This window comes from Monomorium pharaonis, chromosome 7 (assembly GCF_013373865.1).
Source record: "Monomorium pharaonis isolate MP-MQ-018 chromosome 7, ASM1337386v2, whole genome shotgun sequence".
Taxonomy (NCBI): Eukaryota; Metazoa; Arthropoda; class Insecta; order Hymenoptera; family Formicidae; genus Monomorium; species Monomorium pharaonis.
The window spans coordinates 1,640,611-1,666,566 of NC_050473.1; the positions used below are offsets into that span (position 1 = coordinate 1,640,611).

The following is a 25,956-nucleotide window of genomic DNA, read 5'->3' on the forward strand; positions in this document are numbered from 1 at the left end:
ACGCGCCACCGATAGCTTTGTTATCGGCGGAAACTCGCTAAGCAACGCTTGTGCTCCCCGATGTAATTAAAGCGGAATAACAAATTAATCCTTTTTGCCGCCGATATCCTATTCGCTGAATTTAATCCCCTAGTCACGCGTCGTTTCTTATTTCTCGCAGAGGGGGAGGGGGCTTAATATCGTTGGTCAATTAAAACGCGGTAGCAAATTACACAGTGGCTGTTCGCCGCGATTTCAATTTCACTTAGACGCATGTTCAATAACCGACAGCCGATTAATACGCAGTTAATATACCGATAGCGTCCTCGATTAATCTTCTAGCAAATTTTTCCACCATTACGTCGGACGGCGACGCTGCCGGGCGAGCGGAACACGTTACGGCGAAAAATGTCGTGTTACATTAATTTTATATTTCGCATATTCTCGTTAATAACACCAATATTTCGTAACTGGGTAATTGATACTTTCAATTATATTATTCCGGGCGGTAAGAGCGGTGGCAGGTCTTGATAAACACCGATAGTTAATTAATATTTAATTAATATAGGAATAAAAGTAAGCCACGCATAAAAGAGAAAGTGGCGCTAAATTATGCATCAGAATATCAATTATGTACAGGTAGAAAGATAAGATCGAATGCTGACAAATTTCTTTATATACAGATCCTTCTTTAAACTAAACTAAATTAATTATTACTGAGAACGAAGAATTATAGTTTAGTAAAATTTCAGTAAAAGGAAGTGGATCAATGAATTGTTTCAATCAATGATATTATCGTTGAAAGATGATTATATTATTTGAAACGTTGCTGTAAATAGCTTAAGAATTAAAAAATGTAATTAATTTAAGTTTGAATATAAATTTAAAAAAATAACAGCAACCTAAAGTGTAAAATGCTTTTAAAGTTATATTTTGCTGATATGTGCGATTGCCACCGTTCTTATAATAAAATCTTATTTCCATAATTGATAAGATATAAGATGAGAAAGTAAAGTGTGAAAATAAGTGAAACACTTGGCAGATCCTTGAAAAGTCCGTAAAATTTTCATTGATTCAATTTAAAAGCATGCACTCACCGAAAGAAATAGCGCGCCGAAGAAACCTAGACGCATCGATACGTACAATGACCGTCGTCGCCGACTCGTTGTCAGGGCGATAAGGACCTTCGAGGCCTACAACAGGAGTTTCTTTCAGAAGAGACTTTCTCGCCGCTCTCGATAACCAACCGTGTCCTTGGCAAGGACCACGACTGAACGGATTCACACGCGAGATCACGCGTCGCGGGAACAACGGGCGGCGTTGTTCACGCGGCCACTAATTGCGTCAAAACACGCGTTAAGGATCATCCTAGGAACAGACAGCGGGACAGGGACCCGACGGACGCCCGGTCGGACGGACGAACGGATGAAGGAACAAAACCGGACAGACGCAGCACACGCGGCGCGGAGAAACCATGTTGATGCCTGCCGGCTTCGGATCAGGTTGAGTGAGTTGTTCCGAGTTGTTCACCCTCCCCTTACGCGGCCCCGTGTCTACGTGTCTACTCATGCAAGATAATGCCGACTACTCCGGATGTCCCCGCGACGACTCCCTTCTCCGACGCAACTTCGAAACTCTGATTACGTGGGAGAGAAAAGTCATGGTCCTCGTTTAATAGATCTCGATTTACAGCTCAATAAAACACTCGATTTTTTATTTCATATTTTTATAAATTAAATTTTGAAATGCATATATCTCTTTTCACATAATATTAATTATTTATATAATATAAATTATTCTCCACAACAAATTTTATACAGCATTTGGAGGAAAGAGATAATAAAAGGTTATTAATACCATTATCGTTGGCTTGATTATCAATTTAATATTACGTGACTTTAATTATTTATCCAGGCATTTGCAGCCACGGTACAAATAAAAATATGAGAATATAATTGAACCTATTTTTCCTACAAATTCTGTATTACATTGTGTTATATTATTTCATTCTTGCACGTGCAAGGCGTGCAAACGAAAGGGTTAATCGAATTAAACCATCAGCAGATAGAAAAAAGCTGTTTATGTGCCTATTTATGTAACTCGGATTAGGCTTGGGTCTTGGGACTTTTTTGAGACGTTCGCTCGTAACCGGTCACTCTTGCGTGGGATAACCGACAGTCGTTTTAGTGGCGCTTTGAAGTCGATAACAATTACTTTTCTCGGAAGGAGTAAGCCGAGAAAGTCACATAAGCACAGGAGAGTCGACAGCAAAATAGAGATACCATCTAGGAGCGAGACGTACTTTGCTAATTCTTCTGTGCAAAAATAATAAGTATTTTATCTTGTGAATTATAATTAAGCCACAAAAATCCTCATCACGCGGCATTTCTTATGTACGATTTCCCATTTATAAAATCTTATCACTCAATACTCTTATCTTATACTAGAGATTAACTGAAACATCTCTTCAAATGTGTATTACAAAACGAATGTTTACTGTGCGCTGTGCAATTGTCCAGATTTTTATCTCATCCGCGAGATCGCTTATTTATATATCGCATTGTGTAGGAAGTGAGAACACGGTAGACTTAACCGCAGTATATCTATCCACCCCGAGTACGTCCTTTGCGCGTAATTGCACGCGAAGATGCTGCAAAAAGTGCAGCGTTTCTGAATTCTAACTTGATCAATTTGTCGACGCGACGGTTTCCTCGAAGCGGCGAGGCTCGTCCGATAATTCATCCGCGAAATATGTCCCCTGGTCTCGTTGAGCGAGAGATTTACGAGCGCGTGACGAACGAGGAAATTCTGCCACTGCTCCTCTGATACGCCCTATGAATCGCCAACCGAGCGGAAATAAATGTCTCGTAAACCTGCTCGATGTCCGAGAAAGAGAAAGAAAGAACAAGAGACTTGGCGCTTCGGGCGCCTTCTTTTCTCTCTCCTTTTTTTCCCTTCCTCTTTTGCTCTCGGAACCAGGGAAACGCCGCAAAGAAAACCAGCTTTCCGCAGATCCTATCGAGAGCACACGATAGACAAGCAGCAGGTTCGTCGCGACCTTGAATGTGATATCCTCTCGTGTAATAAATGCGGGATCATTCTTTTCAAGTTGACCGCGTTACAAGAAAAGAATCACGGGGGATTGGAATTTTTTAGTCTAACATGTCTCGTATCTCCCGAGCCGAGATACCGTCTCGGAAACGTTATAATTTCGTCTGTGGAACCAGAGAGAGAGAGAGATTAATGAACGCGTGGCGCGCGCTAGAATACAATCTAAGAGCGAATCCGCCCGAAATCGCTCGACACGTTTCACTCTCGTGAACCGTCATTTATCAGCGCGGATCGATCCTCGGTCCATAGGGAGCACCGTCGCGACGGTGACGCGACGTCACCGTGATGCCCGATGATATCCCCCGAAGGCGCATTACTCGCGTTCCGGAGCGTCCCGATGGAGACCGCGCGACTCGGTATCTCTCGAGGCGGTCGCCGGCAAATTACCCGGCTACTCGTCCCAGACGACTACTACCACGGTGCCTCTAAGCTCAGATAGCTATCAAGGCGTATCAATCGATATATGTGTATCAAGCCGCCTGCGCGCTTGGGGCTCGACGACTCGATATAACCCGCAGATAACCGATGACTCGTTAGAATCGACCCCGGTAGGCGAACGTACGTTTTACAATCGATGTATATTTTACATCGAAATTCCGTCTAATTCCGGATATCTCAGGTTCCATCTTTTTCTTCCCTTGAAGCGAATTTTCTATAAACCGTTTGGTGCATTCCGTAGCTCGATCTTAGATTATATTCATATCCTTTTTGCAAGGATATAGAAGGATTAGAAAATATTTTAAATGTGAGTCTCCGTTGCGTATGTGCTAAGAGAAATAAATCTATATACTACATGCACAACAGTTCATCAATTTATGAGTGAAATCATCTTTAAATGCGTACTTAGACGATCAAAATACTGCCAGATTGACTTTTACGACAATTCTAATTTGTCGCGTCATCGTCTTTACGAAGCGAGAACGCTCGGACTTGACGCAGCTGAACTTCTTTTTCTTTAATCGGCTTCTTCTGGATAGCGCACGTTCACTTTTGATCGCATGTGACACTTTGTGTGGCGCATGATGATTTATCAAAACTTACTCATACCAGTGACATCAATATCACGCCTCAATTATCACGCGATATTAAAGACTGTTAGATCCGTAAATATTAAAATTAATGTAAAAACGTACAGTTATTTCCACGATTATAAAAGGAAAGGCAAAAATTATAAAGCCAATTATTCAATGTACAATTCAGTAAACAAATTTCGCTTTAATCATCTATCGTGACTAGTCAAGATAACTGTACCGTAACTTCCGAGTCTTATTTCCATGTTTCATTGTTGCCTCGGAGCGACATGCGGCAATAATGACCGTCGAACTGCGGTACGAAACGTGCGTTTACGCTTGAAACAAGGCAATGAGGCCTGCAGGAACGCGCCAGATGACTGTTTAGCGATTGTCTTGGGCATGTTTACGATTTGTTCTTTAACGAGAGCCATTTCTCTCTCGCGTTGGTGCCATTCGCGTTCCAAACATAATCATCAATCATCCAGTTTGTGGAACTCTTTCCCACGAATGTTTATATTGAACGTTTCCTCGCTGCGGAACGCACGTTACGCGATACTCTTTGAGGAGCGGGCCTCCTTGAATGCGGAACGAGGAGAAAAATCATGGCAGAGGCTTCAAGCTCGAGCTCGAGGAGATAACGATGGCGCCTTAAGATTTTCACACTCTCCGAAGTGATTGTCGTAAACTGATCGTCGCCATTAATGTCAACGCTCGATAAACCAGATAAATGATGATGGCAACATCCATCGCCTTCTATTCACGCAATCGAATACAACTACACGGGAGATAAAAAATTCAGCAACGTCATATAAATAGAATTGTAAAGAAAGTAAGAGAGTCTTAGAATAAGTGCGGTAGCAAATAATTTATTTCTCTTTCAAATTTATACAATGGACTATATTTTTGCGTAATAATGTATCCCGTTTTTTTCTCAATTTTAAGCATAAAATTGAAGATATTTTTCTTTACATATATATTTAATATGTAAAACTATATTCTCATACTCTTTTCCGTAAGAACAAGTGTTTTTGATCAATCGGGGAATTTTAATAATATGAATTGAGACTGTAAACAACAATGCTGCTTCGGTAGATCCTTCGAATGTTGACGCATTTAGATTACGAGGTTTCATTGCCGATTGTTCTAAAGATCATTATCGACCGATAGTATGGTCCAGTCCGCGCGTAGAGATCATAATTGATTGGATAAACGTCGGGTATCGACAGGTTACACACAGTGGACATTTTCCCACAGCTCGGTTCTAGGGCTGGCCCGATAATTATACTAATGCGCTTTGTTTGCCGAGAACTCGCTCTCCGTGGACATTAGGGAACAAGTTCGAGAAATCCTCGGGGATAAAGAGGCGCGTCCTAAGAATCTGGAAAAGAGAAGGGAGACCGTAAAAGATAACGTGGTACGTGCGACTGTTTGATTTTATTTCTTACTCGAACAGATTGACTAATGTCATTGTCCATGCACGAGAAACGTGCTGGAAGTCTGTCATAAAGTTCTCAACATTTCCTTTCGAGACCATTGAATTTTAAACTTAACAAAATTCAAAGAATCATAAAATGATAAATGGCATACGTATTAATATCTTACGTAAGTTTAATTGATTAATCGATTGTTCAACTACAACCACGTGTTCACTAATATCGCAGATATGCGCATGTAACAATACAAGAACCACAATGACGCAGCAAGTAAACATGCAAATGTAAGATACGAAAAGCGATTAACGTTCTCATTTCGTTTTCAACGGTAAGAAAATCAGTTCAAATTGCTCGATGAAATAGTTTGATAATCTATTACAATATCCATCGATTTCTCCGGTCTTTGGCCGCACCGAACGTACGTTGCAATCGCTAACGCCATGCATTTACTTCCGTGAGATATCACGTGTGTGCCGGGGAGTAGAAATAAACGCTGCGTATCATTGCGTATACACTCTCCGAGAGCGAATAACAAATCTGGTGAAATCAATCTAAACAGATAGAATGAGGACGAGTTTATTGCTCTGCTGTAATCAATAATTTCTTGAAGAAATAACTTAATATAAAATATCAATAACAATATGCTACGATCGAAAACATTTAATTTTTTTTACAAGTGGTGATAATAAATTTAAATATTAATTATAATTAATTGCAGTATGAAACCATAAAAAAGGATAGATAACTGTCCTAATTCTATTTTCTAATGCTACACATTACAAAATACATTAAAACTTTTATGAACATATAATTTTTAAATGATAATTCTCAAGCGTGAAAGCGAGACTTTTCATGACCATCGTATATTAAAATAAAATAATTTTTGTACTTAGCGTGTAGTGTTTCAGTCACACATATAATTACATTGAAACGACCCGAGATTATCAGCTCGAGGAATGAAGATGCTCGACGCATCTAGAAACTTGCTTTATCGAATGAAAGTTTGTAAATCGGGCCGCGGTACCATTATAAGGCTAAAGCTTTCAGACGAGCGATCAATTGGTCCGACATAAGAGTGAAACAATCGATTCGTTCAATTAGTAATCTGACGCGCCGGCCTAACGATAATTTAATCGACGCGTCTTTGAGAAATGCAAATCTGCCGACAATCGACTTTCAATTTCGTCAGTTGTCTTCGGGATAAAACGTAATTGGGCACTCTTAATTTTAATGAAGTGTAACAGTACTAATGCAAATTTTTTTAAAGCTACATTTTACAACATATTGATGCAGGTCATAGTAATTAAAAACAATACATAGTTTCTGTAACAATAAATTAATAAAAGTTAGCGCAAATACTTAAATATTTCCATCCCAAAGTTATAATCTAATTGATATTTAACTCGGGAATGAACATTAAATTTTTTGCATTTGAGGTAATTTTTATAACTTAATTAAAAGTTATTATTAACTAAATATTGTACTTGTACGTCATTGATTGTTACATAATTTATTAATATCTAAAGACATTATGTCTCGGGTTAAATGTCATAAATATGTTGGCTACAGTTACAAAACTGCACCATGTAATTTTACGCGTTATTAATGAATGCGACACTTCAATCAACAACGACCGTTTACCTTTTTGCTCAGAAACAAAACGATACCTTAGTCACGTCATCGCGCATTATTTCAAATTACTAATGCACAACAGGTATCGTATTCGCGGTGAATAAAAAATATTAACAGACGCGGGCCTGCACGCGGCATTCAGTTTTGTAATAATTAAATGACGGGATAAAATATTGCGCAAAAACGGGACTGTACAATGACTCCAAGTAACTAGCAGTAGCAAAACGTGATTTTTTTTCTTTGCTAGAGTCAGAACAATTTTTATGAATTTATGTACGTAAATTTTGTTGTCAGTTCAAAAAACAAGTATGATTAACTTGAGAAATTTTTCTTCTATATTCTTTTCGTCTACATTTTGAAAAACAGAAGAAACAGCAAATCTACATATTTTATTGAATAGTAGTAGGGATACTTTTTTATATGATTTTACACTGCACAATAAACAATTTGTTTAATCAACTGACAATAGACAGGGACATTTATTGTGCGATTTTGCGGTCAGTTTCACATCTATAATTTCAAGAGAGAGTCAAGTATATCGATACTATTATTGGACAAGTGGAAAAAATACATATGGAGAACAGGTTCGATGTAATGAGTCCTGTAAGCTTTTCGCAGCGAGGAGGACATTTAGAGCGGAAGGATACGCTCGAATGGTTGATTAATAGTTGACTGTACAGCCTACATTGTCGCGCGATTTTGAACGTGCGAGCCGATTTTACGGTTGAAATCCTATGTGTACGTATGACGGTTTTGTTTCAATTGATAATCGACGAAGCGGAATTCCGAAGAAATTTATGTCCATCCGTAAATTTATAGGTGATTATCGTATTTGCGGACGCATGTTCGGCTGTCGGACGTCGAGAAACCGCTACTTTTCGTCCAAGAATTTATCAGGATTTCCCTCCGGGTCCTAAATCTAAATCGCCAACGTCTCTCACAGCGAGAGTTGAAACGTCGCATAAATCGTCCGCGTCCCTTTTTCTGCGTTTATCCGCTCGCGAGGTTAAAGAGAAATCAGTGACTTCTATAAAACTAATATTATGAGAAATGATTGCCGGTTTAAAAATGCTAATCGGTGATTTTCAAATTAAATGATTGCAAAGTCGCGGAACACTCGACTACGCGCCGCATTATCGCTATAAAAAAAATAACCTTTTAATTGCGTCAATCAATTGCTCACGTTACGTTAAATTTAACGGCTGTCTTGATCGGTGTAGTAATCGGCAGCCCTCGACTACGATCATTATTTGCATATCGATCTACAACTGTTCCAACGTATTCCTGAGAAACGGAGCTGATTTTTCATCGGCACCGTTATTGACGGAGATTTAATGTCGCGATTATATTGATTGATTCTTTCCGCGACCGCTTGATATTTATGGCGGTTACTCTCCCATACTCTCACGACGTATCAGATATCTGCGTACGTCGGTAGTATATCTCTTCTTCGAACGGAAACATAGCTGATTGTAGATAACGCGGAGTAAGCTATCGAAATCTAACTCAAACTTTCAAACAATTTTATCTGCTGCGCGCAAAATATTTGGAACAACAATTGTGAAGCGTAAAGTAACGTCAAATAAAACTTTGTTATTTTCAATCTCGAGATCTTGGAGAAATTATCTAATCTATTATTATTAAAGAATTATCGTTCGCTATTTGAAACCCAAATTATACATGTTTTCGCAAGCTTGTGTATTATTTATCGATGCGTGTGTATGCGTGATATTGAGGGATGAAGAAACGGAAGGCGGCTGTTCGCCGTCTCGGCCGAAACCCGGCTTGGGCTCCGAGTGTCATGTAAATTTGGCAGGTGCAACCACGAGAACTGGCGCTCCCTCCGGGTGAAAGTCTGCGTATTTTGCCATTATTCTTTCGCGAGGCCGAAATTACGGACAGTGCGAATCAAATGAGCCCGGTAATGCTGGAACGCACATAGCCGCTAGCCAAGGCATTCGGTGACTTATTGCGGGTTGCTAATCGACGTTTCTTTTGTGCGCCTAGGTGGTCCCATGCTGCGCCGTGTGCGAAAGCGAGCGCGGTAGGATGAGGCAGACGAGGAAATCCGGACTACGAGGGACTTCTGGACGTGGGTAACGTACGATTTTTACAACATTTTTTTATGCGATATGAAAAATTCTTAGATAATAGATATATCAAACGACGAAGACAGTATTCTAAGAAACGATACCGGTTGTCGTTAACGACGACGCTTACTCACGCAATGTAAAAAAAAGGGCTCATACATACGTAATATATATCGAGAGTATATTCACTGGCGGAGAGAGATCATACGATCGATCAATGATAACGAACAGCGTAAACGAGAGTTCCGTGTGTCGCCGCGGTTGGAGAAGCGTGCGCATAATTTAGCATCGGTACACGAGTTAGGCGGGTATCGCGGATAAGCGGCCGGTATTCGCTAATTACGCGTCTATCAAGTCCCCGTACGTATTCGCGACGCTTCTAATTGATGCAGTTCGCGGACGGAGCGCGCGCTAATAAAGCGCGCGTCCCGCGTATCGAAATCATAAAAGAGAAAAAAGGGTTGACGGCGCGCGGGTTGACGCGCGTGGCTAATGAGCTCTTAGTCATTCGCGCGCGCGGTCCACGAACGCGGGCACTCGCGCGCGGATTTCGCGAGGGTAAATCGTAAATTAGGTCCGTCGTCCCAACGAGCGGGCGATCGCTCGACGTTTGCTCCCCTCTCCCTTTCCCTCCCCCCCCCCTGCTCCGCGGCATTAATCGAACGGTACTTCCCGCACGGGCGCGATTAGCGCGGATTAATGCCGGCTGTCCTCGCTCGCTTCCCGGTAATCAGAATTTTTTTTCTCGGAACGGAGGAAGCGGAACGATCGTGTACCGGCCGTCAGAACTTTTCCGAGCACTCGATAACGATCGTGCGGCGGCAATTAGAATTTTTGTCGGTCCCGGATAAGGATCGTGCCCAGATGATTGGAATTTTTAACGAAGATCGCGCGTCGCTCGTGCGCGTCGGATTAAATCCGCCGTGTAGAACCAAATGCAACGACTGCGCCAAAAAAATTCCTGTAAATCCTTACCGCCTTATTATATTACACATAATTGTGTAGAGACTGCAGAGAAATCGCTTCCCCGGAAATAAAGGACGCCTCTCTGGCGGCAGTGAGAGCGCGGGATAGATCAGGGGCAGGTTGTCAATCGCGAAAAGAAGTAATTCTTTCCGACCGATGGATCTCTTTCTCTCTCTCTCACTTCCGCCGCGGCTGTATTTATCTACTTAAATTATTTATCCGCGACCGACGGTAAATCACAGGGATTGATTCTTCGCGGTGGTTACCGGACTATTGTTCCCCCCCCCCCCTGTCGCGCTGCGGGCGCATACACACAGCGAGAGCGGAGTAATGGAAGTCTAAATGTCAGCGTAAATATTCATCGGCCGCGCGCACGCTGCAAAATGGTCGCGTTGGATTTCCGTTATTTATGCTCTTACGGCCGTCGCGTTGCGGCGAGGGGGCCGTATACTCAAATATCCGTCTGGGCTCGCCTGGCGATATCGAGAGGCGGACGGTGGCGCGTTTTATGCCCGCGTTAAAATTTTATTGTCGCCGGCGCGGGACTATCTCGCCGTATATCATAAGTGGGCGTAAAGTGACATCGTTACTTACAAAATCAAATGTTAATTCGCGGAACACGCACGTTGTCGCGCGCGCGCGCGAAACGCGCCCTCGGATTGTTAAGCGAACAATTTTGTTTAGGCACAAGAACAGCGCGGCTTTCGTAAAACGGGGTAGGAGGGGGAGGGGATTACTATACGCGCGCCGGGGCCAAACGCGACGTCAATCGAAGGCGGTCAGACCACTTGCGTGCGTATACGTGTTTCGACCGCGCACCAGGGAAATCACGTGTCTCGTATATTCGCCTCGGCTTTTTTTGCCCTTATTCTATCCCGAGCCTGTTATTTATCGCTCGTAATGTTCCACATTCTGCTTCTTATTACGTCACGTAATCCTTGCAGCTTTAGATATATAATTCTTCAGTCGCGCGCTGCCCCCAAACAGATCTCGCGTTTACGCAGTCGAAAAAGCGATTGACGTTTTTAATTGTAGGATACCGAGTGGTAGCTCTTTCGTTTTTATTAACGCGAATAGAACGTATCGGCGTGCATTGCACACCGACTCTCTGTACCGTGTATCTCGACCTTACGCGCAATTGCAACTCGTTCCATTGGCGTTTCATCGGCGGGAACTCCCAACGAGGCGTGCCGAAACGCCACATTGTGCAGCGCGCGAGCGCGAGCGCTGCATTCAATCGCATTTACGACGCCACTTATCGTAAGTGGCGTATAAACGGCCAATAAGTTCCCGATCGCGCCTCGGCTACCAATCGATTCCGCGCCGTTTATGATTTTCCGAGCATCCCGGGTATCTTCGACGACATGTTTACGGGCGCGAAGATCCGTCCAATTTATTAAGTGTACATATTAGAAACGATTGAAACACGCTCGAGATACGCGACAGCGCTGTAAAGTGCGACGACGGCGAAATAATATGAGATGCCAGACCAGGTAGAAGCCCCGTTCATCGTCGTCAAATTATCTCGCCGCATATTTCTGCGGACGGTAAAATGAGTTCCGTGAAATGAGATTAACGATTGTACGACCGTCGTCATCTCATGTATCCCTCTCGACGAATCGAATCGTTGCGTCAAACTGATACGCCAGTCGTCGTCCGATACGTCGTCGCTGAGGTCTAATAAAAAGGATCTCTTGTACACAGCCAACGTAACGTAAAATATCGATACGCTAACGACATGCCTGAAGAATATCAAGTGGCGCTTTTCACAGAGCCGTGTCATAAAAAAATGCCTTCTTTATCGGTCTGCTTTATAGGTGAGCGTAAATAACGGCGAACGCTAAACAAACTATTCTGTGGAATGAGTTGAGAAAGACATAATTATAACGGAAGGATTATAATTATAATGCAAAGTAGTCGAAATATGTCGAGGTAAAAACTGAGAAATCACGAGCAATAAAACGCGTGGATTTATGCCAGCTATGATGTCATTCGTCGCGAGAATCTAATTAAAAGCATCGTACTTTCTTAAATCAATCTTCCACTGTTCGTTTACTCCTTGAAATGTCTATTAATAATTCTCGTCGTGAAGCTGTGCGTCAGGAACGCGAGTGTAAGAAGCTTCATGTAGCGCTTTCTCGTCTTTCGATATAACGCTGATTTAAAAAAATCAACACTACTATATTTAAAACTTGTACAAGTTGTTGGACTTCAATTATTTGACAGTTAACGTTAATTAAGAACTGAACGATGCAAAAATGTGCGTCAATAATAATTATTTTCCGTTCTAATACACAATGGCTGTCGTAAAATCACAGATGCAGCCTCGGTAAATAATATAATATGAATCATAAACGGAATCAGCGTATCAAAATCTCGCTCAAAATACTGTTGAATAAAACATCATCTAACACATTATTAAAGTGACGAGCGGAGTGTAAAAAAAAAATGTTATCTGTTGACCTATAATGGCGACTGCTCACGAGACCGAGACTCGTAAACTTATCGAACATCTTTATACTAATCGCTTCGCAGACGGGAGCTCGTCGCGGTTTCACCCGCTAATCACCGTTTAATTTGCACCTCTCGCAACGGTACTTACCGGTGACGAGTTCGCGCAACGTTCGCCGCAAAAGTTGCCACGTTAAACCGCGAACGTGAAATCGCGAAAAATCGCGACTCACGTGGCTCGCGTGGCTCCGGGTGAAATTCACACGTGACGCGAGGTATTTGTACACGAAACTAAATTAGTCGAATTGACGAGAGTTTACGGTATTTCGGGCGAGATGAAAGAGAGTCCGCGCGGCGGTGCAACGGTAATGCAAATTTTCCACGATGGGCTCGCAGCCGATTCGCGCTGGTAGCCGAACGCACACAGGTGTAGTATGATATTACGAAAATTCCCCGATAACGACCCTTCCCGTACCGACGACCGTTATGAATTATGACACTCTTGCGACGATAAACCCTAGACGATTCACCGGCGTTCGCCGCGTGCGTCGAGTGACCAATTGCAATTCTTATGCATTGTGAATACGTTACGTATGTAACTAATATACGATAGACTTTAGACATGCATAATTCATTTACGTCTGAATACGTTGACGGCGACGGCGAATTTACGTCACTTTACATTCGCGCAGGTGTCCTCGCAAGAGGCAATTCACAGACGATCGACCATCGTTGAACGATTAATTAGATTTACGTCTCGCATTCCCGCGGAACTGCACAAATTTAAATCTGTCGTTCGCTGATATCTCTATGCGATCGGGGACGAGCACGTATACTCGATTTACGTGCGGATGACATAACAGCGAATCAACAATTGCGAGAGAGAGCGAGAGAGAGAGAGAGAGAGAGAGAGAGAGAGAGAGTCGATTTCCGTTTCCGCGCGAGACGCCGAGCTATAATGACCGCTAATGATATCTCCGTGCGATCGTCGTCCCGCTGCGTCCAATTAGTCGCGCTAAGTTATGATAACGTGTCTCACGGCCGCGCGAAAGAGTGTCCGAGTGTCGTAAGTCACGCCTACGAGGATTGCAGCGGTTTCGATGCGGCTCGGGTGCCGCATCATCGGATCGGTTTAAGGCCGCTCGAGAGAGGCCTCGATACGCGCGCGCGTTATCTCGACAGATAGAATATTCCATTCCGCGAGAGATAAATACGTGCCTAATAGGAAAAGATGTATAACGCGCGTGCAGGGCAGCACACGGCAACGCCGTGCTATTTTAAACCCTCCACCCGATTTACACGCTCGTCGACGAACGCCGACCGGTGCCAATATTCGAGCGGTGCCTCGTATACACGCAGGCCTCTCGATCGAGCACCGGGTGGACTGTCACGTAGGAATGTAACGCTAAACTATGCGAAGGCGGACTCGAATTCTCGTTGCGTTTAAGATTTCAACACGGATTCCATCCGCGCGAGCGAACCGCGTCTTCGAATTCCCTTCCCTCCGGATAATTCCCCCGGAGCTTTTTCCGTTCGGGTGGGATACGCGCGTCGTGAAGAGAAAGTGTCCACAAAAACGGGAATTATAATGCCCGTGCGGTATACGTCACCCGTCTTCTTCCCGTCGCGCGTCGAGAGTATTCCGTACTTAAATTTGAATATGCCGGCGTGTCATCGAAGTGCTTCGCCGTCACTCGGTATTCCACCGCTTGTAGCACCGATGTCGTCGCGAATGCTTCACCGGTTTGTTTTTCATTCGAATATTTTCGTTCGGGGGGGCGAGGACGCACGTGGCTCGTATCTTTTGTCAACTGAAGTGACAGACGCAACGGCAACCCCTCGTCCTCGTTCCGGCGTCCTCCGACATCTCGAAACTCCCGGCGGATCGTTCCCAATTACATATACGTACGGCACATCAAACGCTAATTGACGTGGAGCGCGGTGATATCACCTGAATGTAATTCCGAGGCGCGCGGAAAATCCTGCAGGACGCGTATCTGATTGCATGCCGCTCGGGTGAAAATTATTCGCGAATTAATAATCGCAGATGGAAGCAAGACGATATAATGAGCGTAGAGTATCACGTGATACTGCGAGTAGAAGTATAATTACGCGAGTATACGCGAACGTGTAAACAAATATTTCACAAGTTTCACTTCGTTCGAATTCTTACGCGCGCAATTATAACTTATCTCGACGTCGAGATCGCACCATTGTTGACGAGCGGATCATAGGGATTCAGGAAGTGCGTCGCGAGCAATGATACATTGCTTCCTGCGAAATAACGAGACGTCAAAAGCGTTGAACACGTACGTACGAACTCGCCGGCGCGTCCTTACAAAAATTAAATAAAACTTCCAAACAGGATAAATCGCGCGAACGATTCGACGCACTTTCCGTCCCTCAAATAGGAAAAGTAAAAAAATCCGAGGGGGATGATGCGCGATCCGGTTATCGAAGCAAATGCACCTTTTCGATCCGAGGCCATGAAAATGCCTGTGGAATTAGATCGTGCGGTTTGTCACTTCTAATGAGGCGTCTCCAAAAATCCAAGCTAAAACCCGAGAGTCGTTCGTTTCGTACGACGTGCGCGTTTAGCCGACGTCCGTGATTCATTCGCGGGGCGCGATCATTCAGGGTGAGCCGTGCAAATTCGCCGCATGCCTCGCGGTCGGGCGCACGCTTGTCGGCTTAAAAAACGTTAAGGCGGATAAGCAGCCGCGACGAAAGCGCGACGGAATTTCGCGCGCGAGAGACGGACAGCTCGGTCGGTCTGTCTGTCACGCGCGGCACGCGGCGTGACTGATTAATCCTGGGCCCTACAAAGGGCTATTTCGGTCGATCGGCTTAGCGACGCGCGTAATTATCGCGGCCGCGGCGAATCCGCCGTCGCGAATCGCCAGACCGGCGCGGCGCGATTTCGATCGCGGCCTCCGCAACCGGTCGTGCCACCTCGTAGGTAAATTTATCTCGTTAATTGCGTCGCGATCGACCAATCGACGGGCTCGCGCCGCGCCATTGGTCCACGGCGTGTGCCGGTAACGGTAGGTGAACGGTACCGTAAGCCCGATCTGGCCGGTTCCGCCGATACGATAATCGATAATCGGCCTTTTGACGATCGTCGGCGGTTTCGTCAAGAGGGGAAAGAGGAACTCGTATTCGCGCCGCGCTCTCGTAACTTTCTCTCGAATGCCGCGATCTGCGCGCCGAGCGTCGCGATTTCCCACGGTACATCCAGATTGGAGAGATGTCAAAATCTGTTTGGTAGAGAGAATGTGAACGGTGGATTACGCTCCTCGCTTATCGAACGCGATCGAGACCGGCCGCCTCGAGTTTCCCGGTTGTGACGTAAACCGTTTAACGCGCCGAGAAAAATCACCGACACAATCGCGTGCCTGCGAAACGCCGGGGAAGATTATTATCAATCTCGCGAATAAGAGATAATACGTTTCCGCAAGAATCTTACAGATACATGTTGAAAGACCAATAAAAATTAGCAGTCGATATCTCGCGATGATCGTTTTCCCGATTTTTTCCCCCGATAACACAAACCTTTTTCTGTATCTTGGAGGGATGCAGCGAAGAAAAGAGAGAGATACCGCCGGTCTCGCCTCCGCGAAACTCTGAGGAACATTATCGGACGAGCGTCGAGTTATCGAGCACACATTCCGCAGATAAAAGGCAACCATTCTCCGCGCCTCACCCTCCCGTGTCCTGACGAGACGCGGCGCCCGCGTGGGCGCTCGCGAAAGAATACAGGTGCGTCCGTCTCTCGGGGATGTCTCTATTGAAAGCGCCGTATATTACTCCGCGTAGGATCATCATTTCTCGATGGGAACAACGAGGAGGCGCACGTACGACGCGTACGACGTGGGCTTTAACGTATATCTCCATCGAGGCGTTTGTCATCGGGCCCGTGAGATCGATGTTCCCCGCGGGCGACGGCGACGTACGAAAGAAAATCGACAGCCGGCGAATAATGGCCGCGCGAGCGACGAGAATCGGCTGTTTAGCGGTTGACCCTTGACGTCGTCGTCATCCAGCCGCACATAAATTTCCTACGTACGACGAAGCGTCACGCGCGCACGAGCAGCGCGGCTGAAAATAGTCGTTATTTGTACGAAGACAGTCGGCGAGCAGGATCCCCTTTCCCGCGTTCGTTCTCGATCGTTACTCGCTGCGTAACTGCGGTCCTAGCCACCCTCGGATCCGCTACGGCGCCGCGGATCTGCTACGTTTCAAATGTCCCGACAGCATCCCCGGCCTATAAACACGAACGGAAATACACTCGCACACTCTCCCCGCGGCGGCGGACGATTGCCCATTCAGACGCTGCGCGTGGCGGTTAGTTTCATTCACAGCTAATCCCCACCCCCGCGCGTTTAATACGCGCGTGCATGTTTTCGGCTGTGCGGACGGACGTGGCTAAACAAACCGTGTACTGTACTTGGATATCTCATCCCTAGAGCCCGAATCAGGACTACGGATTGAAATCCAACTAATCAGAGCAAGTAAATTAATCTAGAGTTTTGACAGCTTTATCCCGATTGGTCAAATTTCAATTTAATTTCAGTCCGTAGTCTGATATGAGCCTAATGGAGATCCCGCGATTGGCGTCGATCAATATTGTGCTTCACCGATGTAACCGAGGGAAAAGCGTAATTAATAATTACGCCGGGATGAAAAACGTCGCGGAATCTGCGCTGTCACTGTGTCACTTAACGAAGGCCATGAGTCGAGAATAACGCCTCGCCCTCCTCCGATCAGCGCTCTGACTTGCAACGATAAAATTCTTGTCGCTTCAAAAAAAAAAAAGGGAAGATGAAACGTATATTCGAGTCGCTAATTATAACGCGATCGAGTGGAGATTGCAGCGCGAATCGCGTTGATTGCCTCGGATGACTCTGTTATCTCTTCGTACAATTATATTTATATTAGTACATTTCTCACTTATCGAGAGCGTCTCTCCGTTATACAAAGCATTTCGAGCGACAGTTTACACACAGCGTTTAGGTAACTTAAAACTAGCTAAAGATAAGATAAATCATGTAAACGTTTCAGATAAGATAAAGATGTTTTAATTTGAATCTATTTAGATAAACGATAAAATTACATTTGGTTTTATCAGTTTGAAAAACTCCCCTGTTAGAATAAACGGTAACTTGGAAGCCTAAGGACATACTTCTTGTACACATATTATATTATACTACCTAAGATAATTTGAAAAGGATCAGACTTCTAAGATAAAGTTAATATGCATTTTAATTAATATACTTCTTTATCTAATTAATGCATAATTTTATGTAGATAATAGTAAACACTGCTTATACACAATATCGCGCAATTCTAGCCAGATATTTCGAAAAACCGCTGCGAATGACACATACATATCTGTCGAGTAGTTTGATAAAACTTAGCTTGAGACATGTAGCGCTTTTTTCTGAAACCTATATATGCGATTCTCCGATAATCCATTTTTTTTTACGCTGATATCGAGAACAATCTTAAACCACAATAGCGAACGGATTAACGGGATTTGAAAGTGAAACGTTTTGTAAGAAAAAAGTGACTTACTCGCTTTGGCTCGTCACGACGTATCGTGTTCGTATTCACGCGCATCCCACTTTGTACGAGGGAGGTAATACCGGTTTAGAAGTGAAAGAGACGAGCGACGTGTGTCACTTGCTCGCGCAGAGCGGATAAAAAAAATTTCTGAAAGCCGCCATTGACACGTGGTAACATGTTGCGCGGAAAACGTGCATCGTCGTTCATCTCTGCGATCCCTCTGCCGGATGACGCTCATCGAAGTCGACGTCCAGACGCGAGCGCATGTCGGATGTGCACTTCATTGCACAACAGAGTGTGCAATGTAGCCGGTCTCTCGCGGGCAATCGCGGCTAGATTGTTATACGTACATAGGCACGTAGAAGGGAAACTGATCCAGGGGCATGCAACACGTGCACGCGCACGGAGGTGGACCACCCCGCGTCGTGCAAAACCAATAGCAAAATGCGGAGTTAATGGATGGCCAGTCATTTGCGTCGCGGACAGCGGCGATTAATAATACGGTCACCGCAAAATCGGTGAGTGGCTGATACGTCGCTTTATTATTATTGGGGATAAAACGGATTCAACATGGTACCGCGCGCGTGCTTTGAGCCCTCCGTAACCAGCACACTTGACGACGATGGAAATGCGGCGGGCACGAAGTGCCGTCACGCGTAGTAAGCTCGTTGACTATATTTCGCGAGAGAGGAGGACGTTAAGAATGTTACCTCGGGGTAAGGCGATTTTACTTCGCTTCGTGAGATCGGCGCGGGTGCAGGTGGGAGGAGGAAGGCCGAGCGCTCAGAGCGTTAATAAATCGACGGTCGCGCGCCGTGCAATCAAATCCGCCGCGATCGGCCTCTGCAATCTGCGCGTACGTGAAATCGAGAGGAAAGGGGGAAGGTAAGAATGGAGGTGGGGGGTCCGGGAAGCTGCCGAAATTACAGCCATTATCGCGATAGAGGTGAGAACCGATCCGATGTTTGCTTAACCCGATCGGAAATCGACGAGAGGTCGAACACGATCTCCTCCCCCGATTCTGCGTACCGATTCCAAAGAGGAGAGGGGGAGGTGAGAGGAGTAAGGAGCGAACGAGAGGAACGTTGTTCACCCCGAAACGTGGGCGGATTATGCCGTTTAACCCGCGAGTTAACAGGGCGTATCCCGCGAAACGGTGCAACCACGATTTACGATCTCACGTTTCGTGATCGCATCGTTTATACAGGATAATTTCATTCGACCGTATTCTCTTTTACGCAAATACGATAAATAAGGTTGGGTAAGTTAATATTTTTTTTAGACTGAATCACAGTTACTTATAAAGTTATTTTACTTATAAAATTAATTTTAGTTACATTGAAGGTTGCATGAAAAAAACGCGCAGTCAAAAAGTTATGATTAATTTTTTACTTAATTTTGAAAACTATTATTTATATGAAATTAGAAATTTGTAATTTTTTAAAGCTAAATTGACATCAGTATTAATATAAATTAAAACAACTGTAATGTGAAGCAGACAAATTTATTAGGATTAATCAAGTTAAAAGTCACCATCTAATCCTAACAATAAATAAAAAGAATAGGAGTTGAGAAAAAAAAAAGATAAAATTGTTATATATTCAACAGATAAATTACTGTTAAAAGTTTATTATATCAATGTATTGTTGCACAGAAATGTGCACGCAGTTCAAACGCAGCTTTGGATACACCTCGTGTACCTTTCTCTCGCTCTTTCGCATATCTCTGACCACTTTCCCTCTCAGTCCCTCGCTTCTTTCATCTCACGCTCGACGCGCACGAGGACTTATTATTTCGCGCAATGATTATTACACGACGATCATCGAAATGCGGTGCATCGTTAAGGTTGAACGTCTCCCTCAAATTGTTTGCGCTGCACGCGGCCGATGACGTTAAGATAAAGCCTCTCACGCGCTTATGCAAGAATATCGCGTTTCTCGCGTTTTTGCCTTCCCTTTTTTTCCTTATCTACCCGAGACTAGCTCGGAATATGCTGCGTACCTAGCGCGTACGCTTGATTATGTTAATTTCGACACGCGGCGCGAAAAATTAACGGCGCGACTCGATGGTCGCGACGGCGGCGGCGGTGATTAATTAATAAATTATCCTGTCAACGATTCTGCAAATCCTGGCGGCGGAATAATTATCGCAAAAATATTTTCACACGACTGTAAGAATTAGATACATATCGATCGCCACTTTACTCTTAATTTATACAATAATTAAGAGAAATATGTCAGCATATATTCAATTCACGTGTCGGATATGTCACGTTCGCGTATTTTTCCAGAGATTGACATGCGTGCAAACGCTTTCGATGTTGTACTCGATGTCGTACTCGATCGCATTCACGCGTAATTTCTCTTCAAAAACCACTTACCGGAGCGGAGGCAACGTAGGGGATTCCTGCGCAACTGCAACTCAAAGGCCACCTCCCAAGATCGAAGCGTTCGGTTTCTGCACGGCAGCAAGAGCACGGACGCTGGAGCTTCCCTCCGGACGAATCCTCACGATTTTCTCGAAGAATCTTTAGCCGGAAGAGCTCGAACAAAAAGATCCGGCCAGACGTGGAGAGCGATCCGGAGTATTTGTGCGCGAGCGGCTCGTGTGAAGTGAAAAAGAGCGAGCCGTCGCGCGAGTTACTCGACGTGTACACTCCTCGAGATATTATTGTCGACGGGTTTGCTTTCGAGAGATCTAAGCAAATGGATTCTCAAGCGCGCGCGCGTGCGAGCTCGGATAACGGTACCGGACGTTTCGCGAGGAGAGAAATGTCACTCCGCGATGATCCTCCTCCTCCTCCTCCTCCTCCTCGTCGTCCTCGTCGTCCTCGTCGTCGCGACGCCGGGCAATCTAAAGTCGAAAATGAGAAAATCGCGCTTCGCCTCGAAGTTGCGCCCTCGGTTGACTTTCGCCGTTCTCAAATCTTCATGCGCGACCTCCATTCACTCTTGACGCCAGTCTGAAAAATGCTCTCTCACGTTGCATCGACGCGGTGTATCCCCCGTCGGAGCGCATAATTATCGCGTGGCCGTTCTCCCAAGCTTCCGAGAAGATCGCAAGACGGGCGTCCCCGCGGGCTTCCCCGAATCGCATGGATCACGAAAGATCGGCCTCCTGGACGAATTTCAAAGGCGAGGCGGCCGGCATGGCACACTTACACACACGCGACGGGACACACGTGGCCAACAGCGTTACGCAAATACATAATCCGCGGGGTACGTTTGATCACGTGAATTGGTCACGTTGACAACCAGCCGCGGATGGCACCATCGAGCGTGCCGTGGTCGAAGTCCGCACGAACCGTACTTGGCTCTCTCACCGCGAGAAGATCGTAGGTTCGAAGGAAGCGCAACAGGCGGAGTTATCTCGGAGTGCAAACGCGCCTCTCGCTCGTTCTTCTTCTTCTTTTGCCTCTAGTTTCCGTTCCTTCGGAGAGAGAAACGCGAGGCGCATAATTTACGCGCATTACGTAGAGATATATGAGATGGTCCCGCGCAATCAGGAGAAGAGGACTGTACGCGTTACTACTTCCTTCCGATCACCGTCTCAGCGTCTGATGTCCCGCGGCCTCGACAACGAGCGTTGTCCTCCCTCGTCGTATTATCGTTTTCGTCCTCGCAAGGAGGGAGGAAGGACGATAAAATATGGCGAATGCCAAACGCTCGACGACGCGCTACGTCGACGCCCGGCTGGTCGCTGGCACAAAACCGCGCCGAGAGGCGGTCGACGGTAGATCACGCATCGTTCCAGAGATCGTAAGTATATTCGCCTCCTTACGCGGCTTTTCCGCAGTACCAGTCGGAGAAATCGTCGTCGTCGGAGGTAGGACAGGATTTTCTCGATCGCCGATAATGGACACGTGTCTCCCGCGGCACCGCGGCGTTTTCTTTCCTTTTCGGCGCCGCCGATCTCGGCGTCCCGTTCCTTCACTTCCTCCCGCGAGAAAACCACCTCTGCGATCGGTCCAGCGCGCAACGACCGTCGGCGCCCGTTTACGTAATCATGGCAAAGAGCGAGCGTTCGCGCCGCTTCTCCCTCACGGTGTTGCGGTGTTCGGCGTGCAGCAGCCAGCAGCGGCAGCAATAACGCGTTAACGCGCGAGAAAAAAACGAAAACTATCCTGTCGTAGAGGCGCCGAGTCTCTCTTCTCGCGGTCGCAAGACGTCAAACTGGTCGAACCACGATAATTACGACGCGTGTCACTCGACAGATCCTACGAACGATGTCCGCTATCGGATTAGATATTGAAAACGAGACTCGCACTATCCTTTTCGACTATCCCTTCGTGAATCTCCTCCGTTGTTGTTTTCGCTCGTTCGGCGAAATATCACTGGCCGTCTCGTCGGCGCGGAATTCGACACGTCGCGAAATCGGAACCTGTACGACGATCGCGCGGCGAACCGTCCTCGACCAGGTGAGGCACTCGCGCGGAAATCGGGAGTAGCACTAACTCGCTTCGGCCGAGGCAACGTGGCGATAGGCAGAGTCCTCCCGCCCGCTTGTGTGCCGCGTGCGGCGCGCCGATCTCTCGGGGATGCTGAGCGTGTCGCGACGGGGCAAAAGTTACTTTAGCCAGGCGACGGTCCTCTCTCCCTGACTCCCCTCGTAAAGCGGCGGAACACCCAGCAATGCGCGCGTTCACGATCGACTTCAGGTCAGGTGAGAGCCTTCCTTCGTAAGGACGAGGCGACTTTGCGTCTCTCGACGCGCTCGGCGACGCGTCCCGCCTGCTGTTCCGCTCGGGGTGAGCCGCGCGGCGTTTGCCGCTCGTCCCCGCGCGCGCCCGGAGATTGGCGACTCGGCGATCGACGATGTGTACTCCTGCGATGATCGTGACCAGGTCGACGGGGCGACGCATGGCCATACGGCGGAGACTTCGCGTGAGAGCACCGCAACGACGACCGTCCGCTGACTAGACTGGCGGCGCGGCGCGGCGCGAGCGAGTAAGCGAACGAGCGAACGAGCGAGCGAGCGAGCGTGTGGCCGCCTTGCGCGCGTTGCGAGTGCGATGTGTGCTCTCTCGCCACGGCGCGACACGAGCGCATCGGCTCGATCAGTCGGCTCCTCTCACGAACCGCCGGCACCACCACCAGACGGAACCCCAAAGCCCGGCACGTCGCACGCTCCCGCTCTCCCCGCCCCGCACCGCCGTCGTTCTTCCCCACCATCGCGTCGGGATGCCCGGCATCCCCCCGGTGAGTGCCGGGGACGGGATCCCGACGCACACCGGCACGCGAATAACAAGCGAGTTTTTTCCTTCGGTCCCTATACGCTTGGACCCGCGTCTACCCTCTCTCGAGGTGCGACGCGGGATTAATGAGCAATGTCCGTTCCCCGCGTACGTAGCTCGGAGCACGATTACTCGTAACTTGAGCAACGACAATATTGTAACTGAGTCCGGTCGGAAAAGTCTGTGCGACTTTTATTATGCTTTGACGAAACCCGGCTTTCTACACGATTTGAAAGTCAAGTTCATCACTTCGTTGTCGCGGAACGATATGTATGTTAACGACGTTGGATATTTATTTTTTGCCAGTATCTGCGCTACGATTATGAATACTTTCAAACAAGTAGCAATCTATAATTTCTTTTTTTTTATCGTTTCTGCTTACACATCCATGTCGGGTCTCACTTATCGCGAACAGAAAGTTTCTGTAAAATCATTCTTCTATCTTCGAGTGACGGGTACTTGTACAAGTAACGCACGGTTAATGTAAAATATAAAACACACGACCATCGATAGTAACATCTTCCAGGGCATCCTGAATCTTCCGAACCGATGGATCGAAAGCACTCGTTCAGCGTGATGCGATTTCTCTCCTGAAAATTGCCTCGAAGAATCGCGAGATTCCAAGCGGGAAGGTTTGTTTTCGCCCTAGCCGATTCTCCGGGTCACCGAATTAACTTCGCACATCGATTATCCGCGATAGCATCGACGCGCTCGCACCTTGGAATCCACCGCGTCGATAACATTTCCGATACACGCAAAACCGCACGACAAACCGACGCGTCGTGTCTTCCCTGACACGGAACCGCCAGGTTCGACGCGCTCCGTCCGAGCGGCCGGGATGCACCTGTGGGTACACGATGCATCAACATCCAGAGCGTAAAATGCCCTGCCCCACTCCCGGTGGCGAACGACGTCAGCGTCAGACCAATCTCCGGCCACGCGAACCGTCTTAAACTACTTATTTCTTCGCGAGATCTCCGCTTATCTCCTTGAACCTGAAACCGAGATCTCTCTCGCTCTCGCGCTCGCGCTCGCTAAAAATACTCGCTAAAAGATTGCTACGTAGAGGCACGCAAATTACCGGTCTGCGCTTAATTGCGGCGAAATTACGCGAGATTTAATTTTCGTTAAACTTAACCCACGTCTCCCGAGAAGCTGATACTCGCTCGCTATGAAGAGGTCTATCCACTTGCAGCGGACGCGCCAGTTGATGACTGGTCCAGGGATATTGTCGGATAATTGTACTCTGTCGCGCGCGTATTTGTCCTTTACGAGGGGACGGTGTAGTTTCATACTGACAATGAAAATATAAAAAATCGACAAGTTGCCTTGCAACTCGCAGAGGTATCGAGAATATTTACGTGATCGGTTATTGCACGCTCTCGCTTATCTCACCTTCGGGACTGCCGCAAGAGAGATTGGCGTAATCTTCGTTGGCGCATCTATAAAATTATCACCGACGTCGCCCAACGTGTTAGACCCTCGTTGAAAGCTGGGGTGTGTATTCGCGTCCTACGAACTGATTTATGCGCATTTACTTCTGGAATTATGACGGTCCTTAGCGCGAACGAAATACGGGCAAAAAGTTACATCGCGTGAGCGATCGAGAGGCGTCGCCGGGACTCACGCCGTCAAGTATCCGAGTGCGAGTTTGAGGACACGATGCCGAGGTGCGAGAAAGGACATAGCAAAATGAGTCGTAAAATATGACACTGCCCAAGGCGAGACTTCCTTCCTATACATATGCGCGTGTGCGCGCGCGCGCCGATCGATCTCGCCCGGTATTACGGGGTCCTTATCTCATCGTTGGAACTCGTTTAGGACCCGTTTCGGCACCTCAGTTCTCCCGATTGCGTCCGCTTCAATTACCGACGCTCTTGTTCCAGGAACGGACACGTCCACCACGCGGAATTTACGGGTCCTGCCGATTTTACTCCTGCGCTTCTGCTCCCAAAGACGTTTCTTACGCGGCAACGGTTCGAGGTTTCGAAAACGCCATTCTAAAAAGAAAAAGTCGAGTTTTGAGAAGGAGGACCTACATATGTATAACGGCGATTTGAGAAATAAGCTTCTGTTCTGCGATCTTTCCTTGAGCCAAACGTATATACCTAAATGCGTTTACAGACCTCGCGTTACAGCTTTCGATTTAACCCGCAGGCATCTCCGCCAACAGCCAATGTGAGGGATCTATTCCGTCCGTGCGAAAGAGCGGCTCGAGAATCGAAGGCGAGGCCGGCCGCGATTCGTGACTTTCGCGTGTTAATTTGGCAGGGCTTGCGTGCCGCCTGTATACTTAGCCGCGTAGATAGGCATGCACTTAACACCTGTGAGCCCGCGACTCGCGATAAGTATACGCTCGCCGCTCACGAACGGCGCAGTAAACGCGGATATCTCGTGCGAGAGAGAGGCGTGTATATCGTTCGTCCCGGGCGGAAAACGGCGGCGGGGCTCTCCGCGCCCCGGAGTGTTAGGTTCGACGGGGT

General features: G+C 46.6%; 2 protein-coding genes across 10 annotated transcripts in view; one reads left to right on the forward strand and one right to left on the reverse strand.

Annotated features, from left to right (window-relative positions):
• The window catches only part of LOC105838666, a 69,106-nt gene extending 43,753 nt beyond the window's left edge, over positions 1-25,353 (reverse strand). The window contains exon 1 of one of the 2 annotated variants that reach the window (XM_012684385.3): positions 20,621-25,353. The gene's annotated coding sequence lies outside the window, so the exon portion shown is untranslated. Of the gene's footprint in view, positions 1-1,076; positions 9,164-20,620 lie in introns of those variants that run through there. The other variant, XM_036289860.1, reaches the window with a different exon arrangement.
• LOC105838656 (neither inactivation nor afterpotential protein G) overlaps positions 1-25,956 on the forward strand; it is a 102,079-nt gene that overhangs the window by 49,705 nt on the left and 26,418 nt on the right. For 6 of the 8 annotated variants that reach the window (XM_036289847.1, XM_036289848.1, XM_036289850.1 and 3 more), the window contains one exon: positions 9,176-9,260. In XM_036289847.1, coding sequence (XP_036145740.1) covers positions 9,176-9,260 — 85 coding nt within the window. Of the gene's footprint in view, positions 1-9,175; positions 9,270-25,956 lie in introns of those variants that run through there. The other 2 variants (XM_036289855.1, XM_036289856.1) reach the window with 2 other exon arrangements.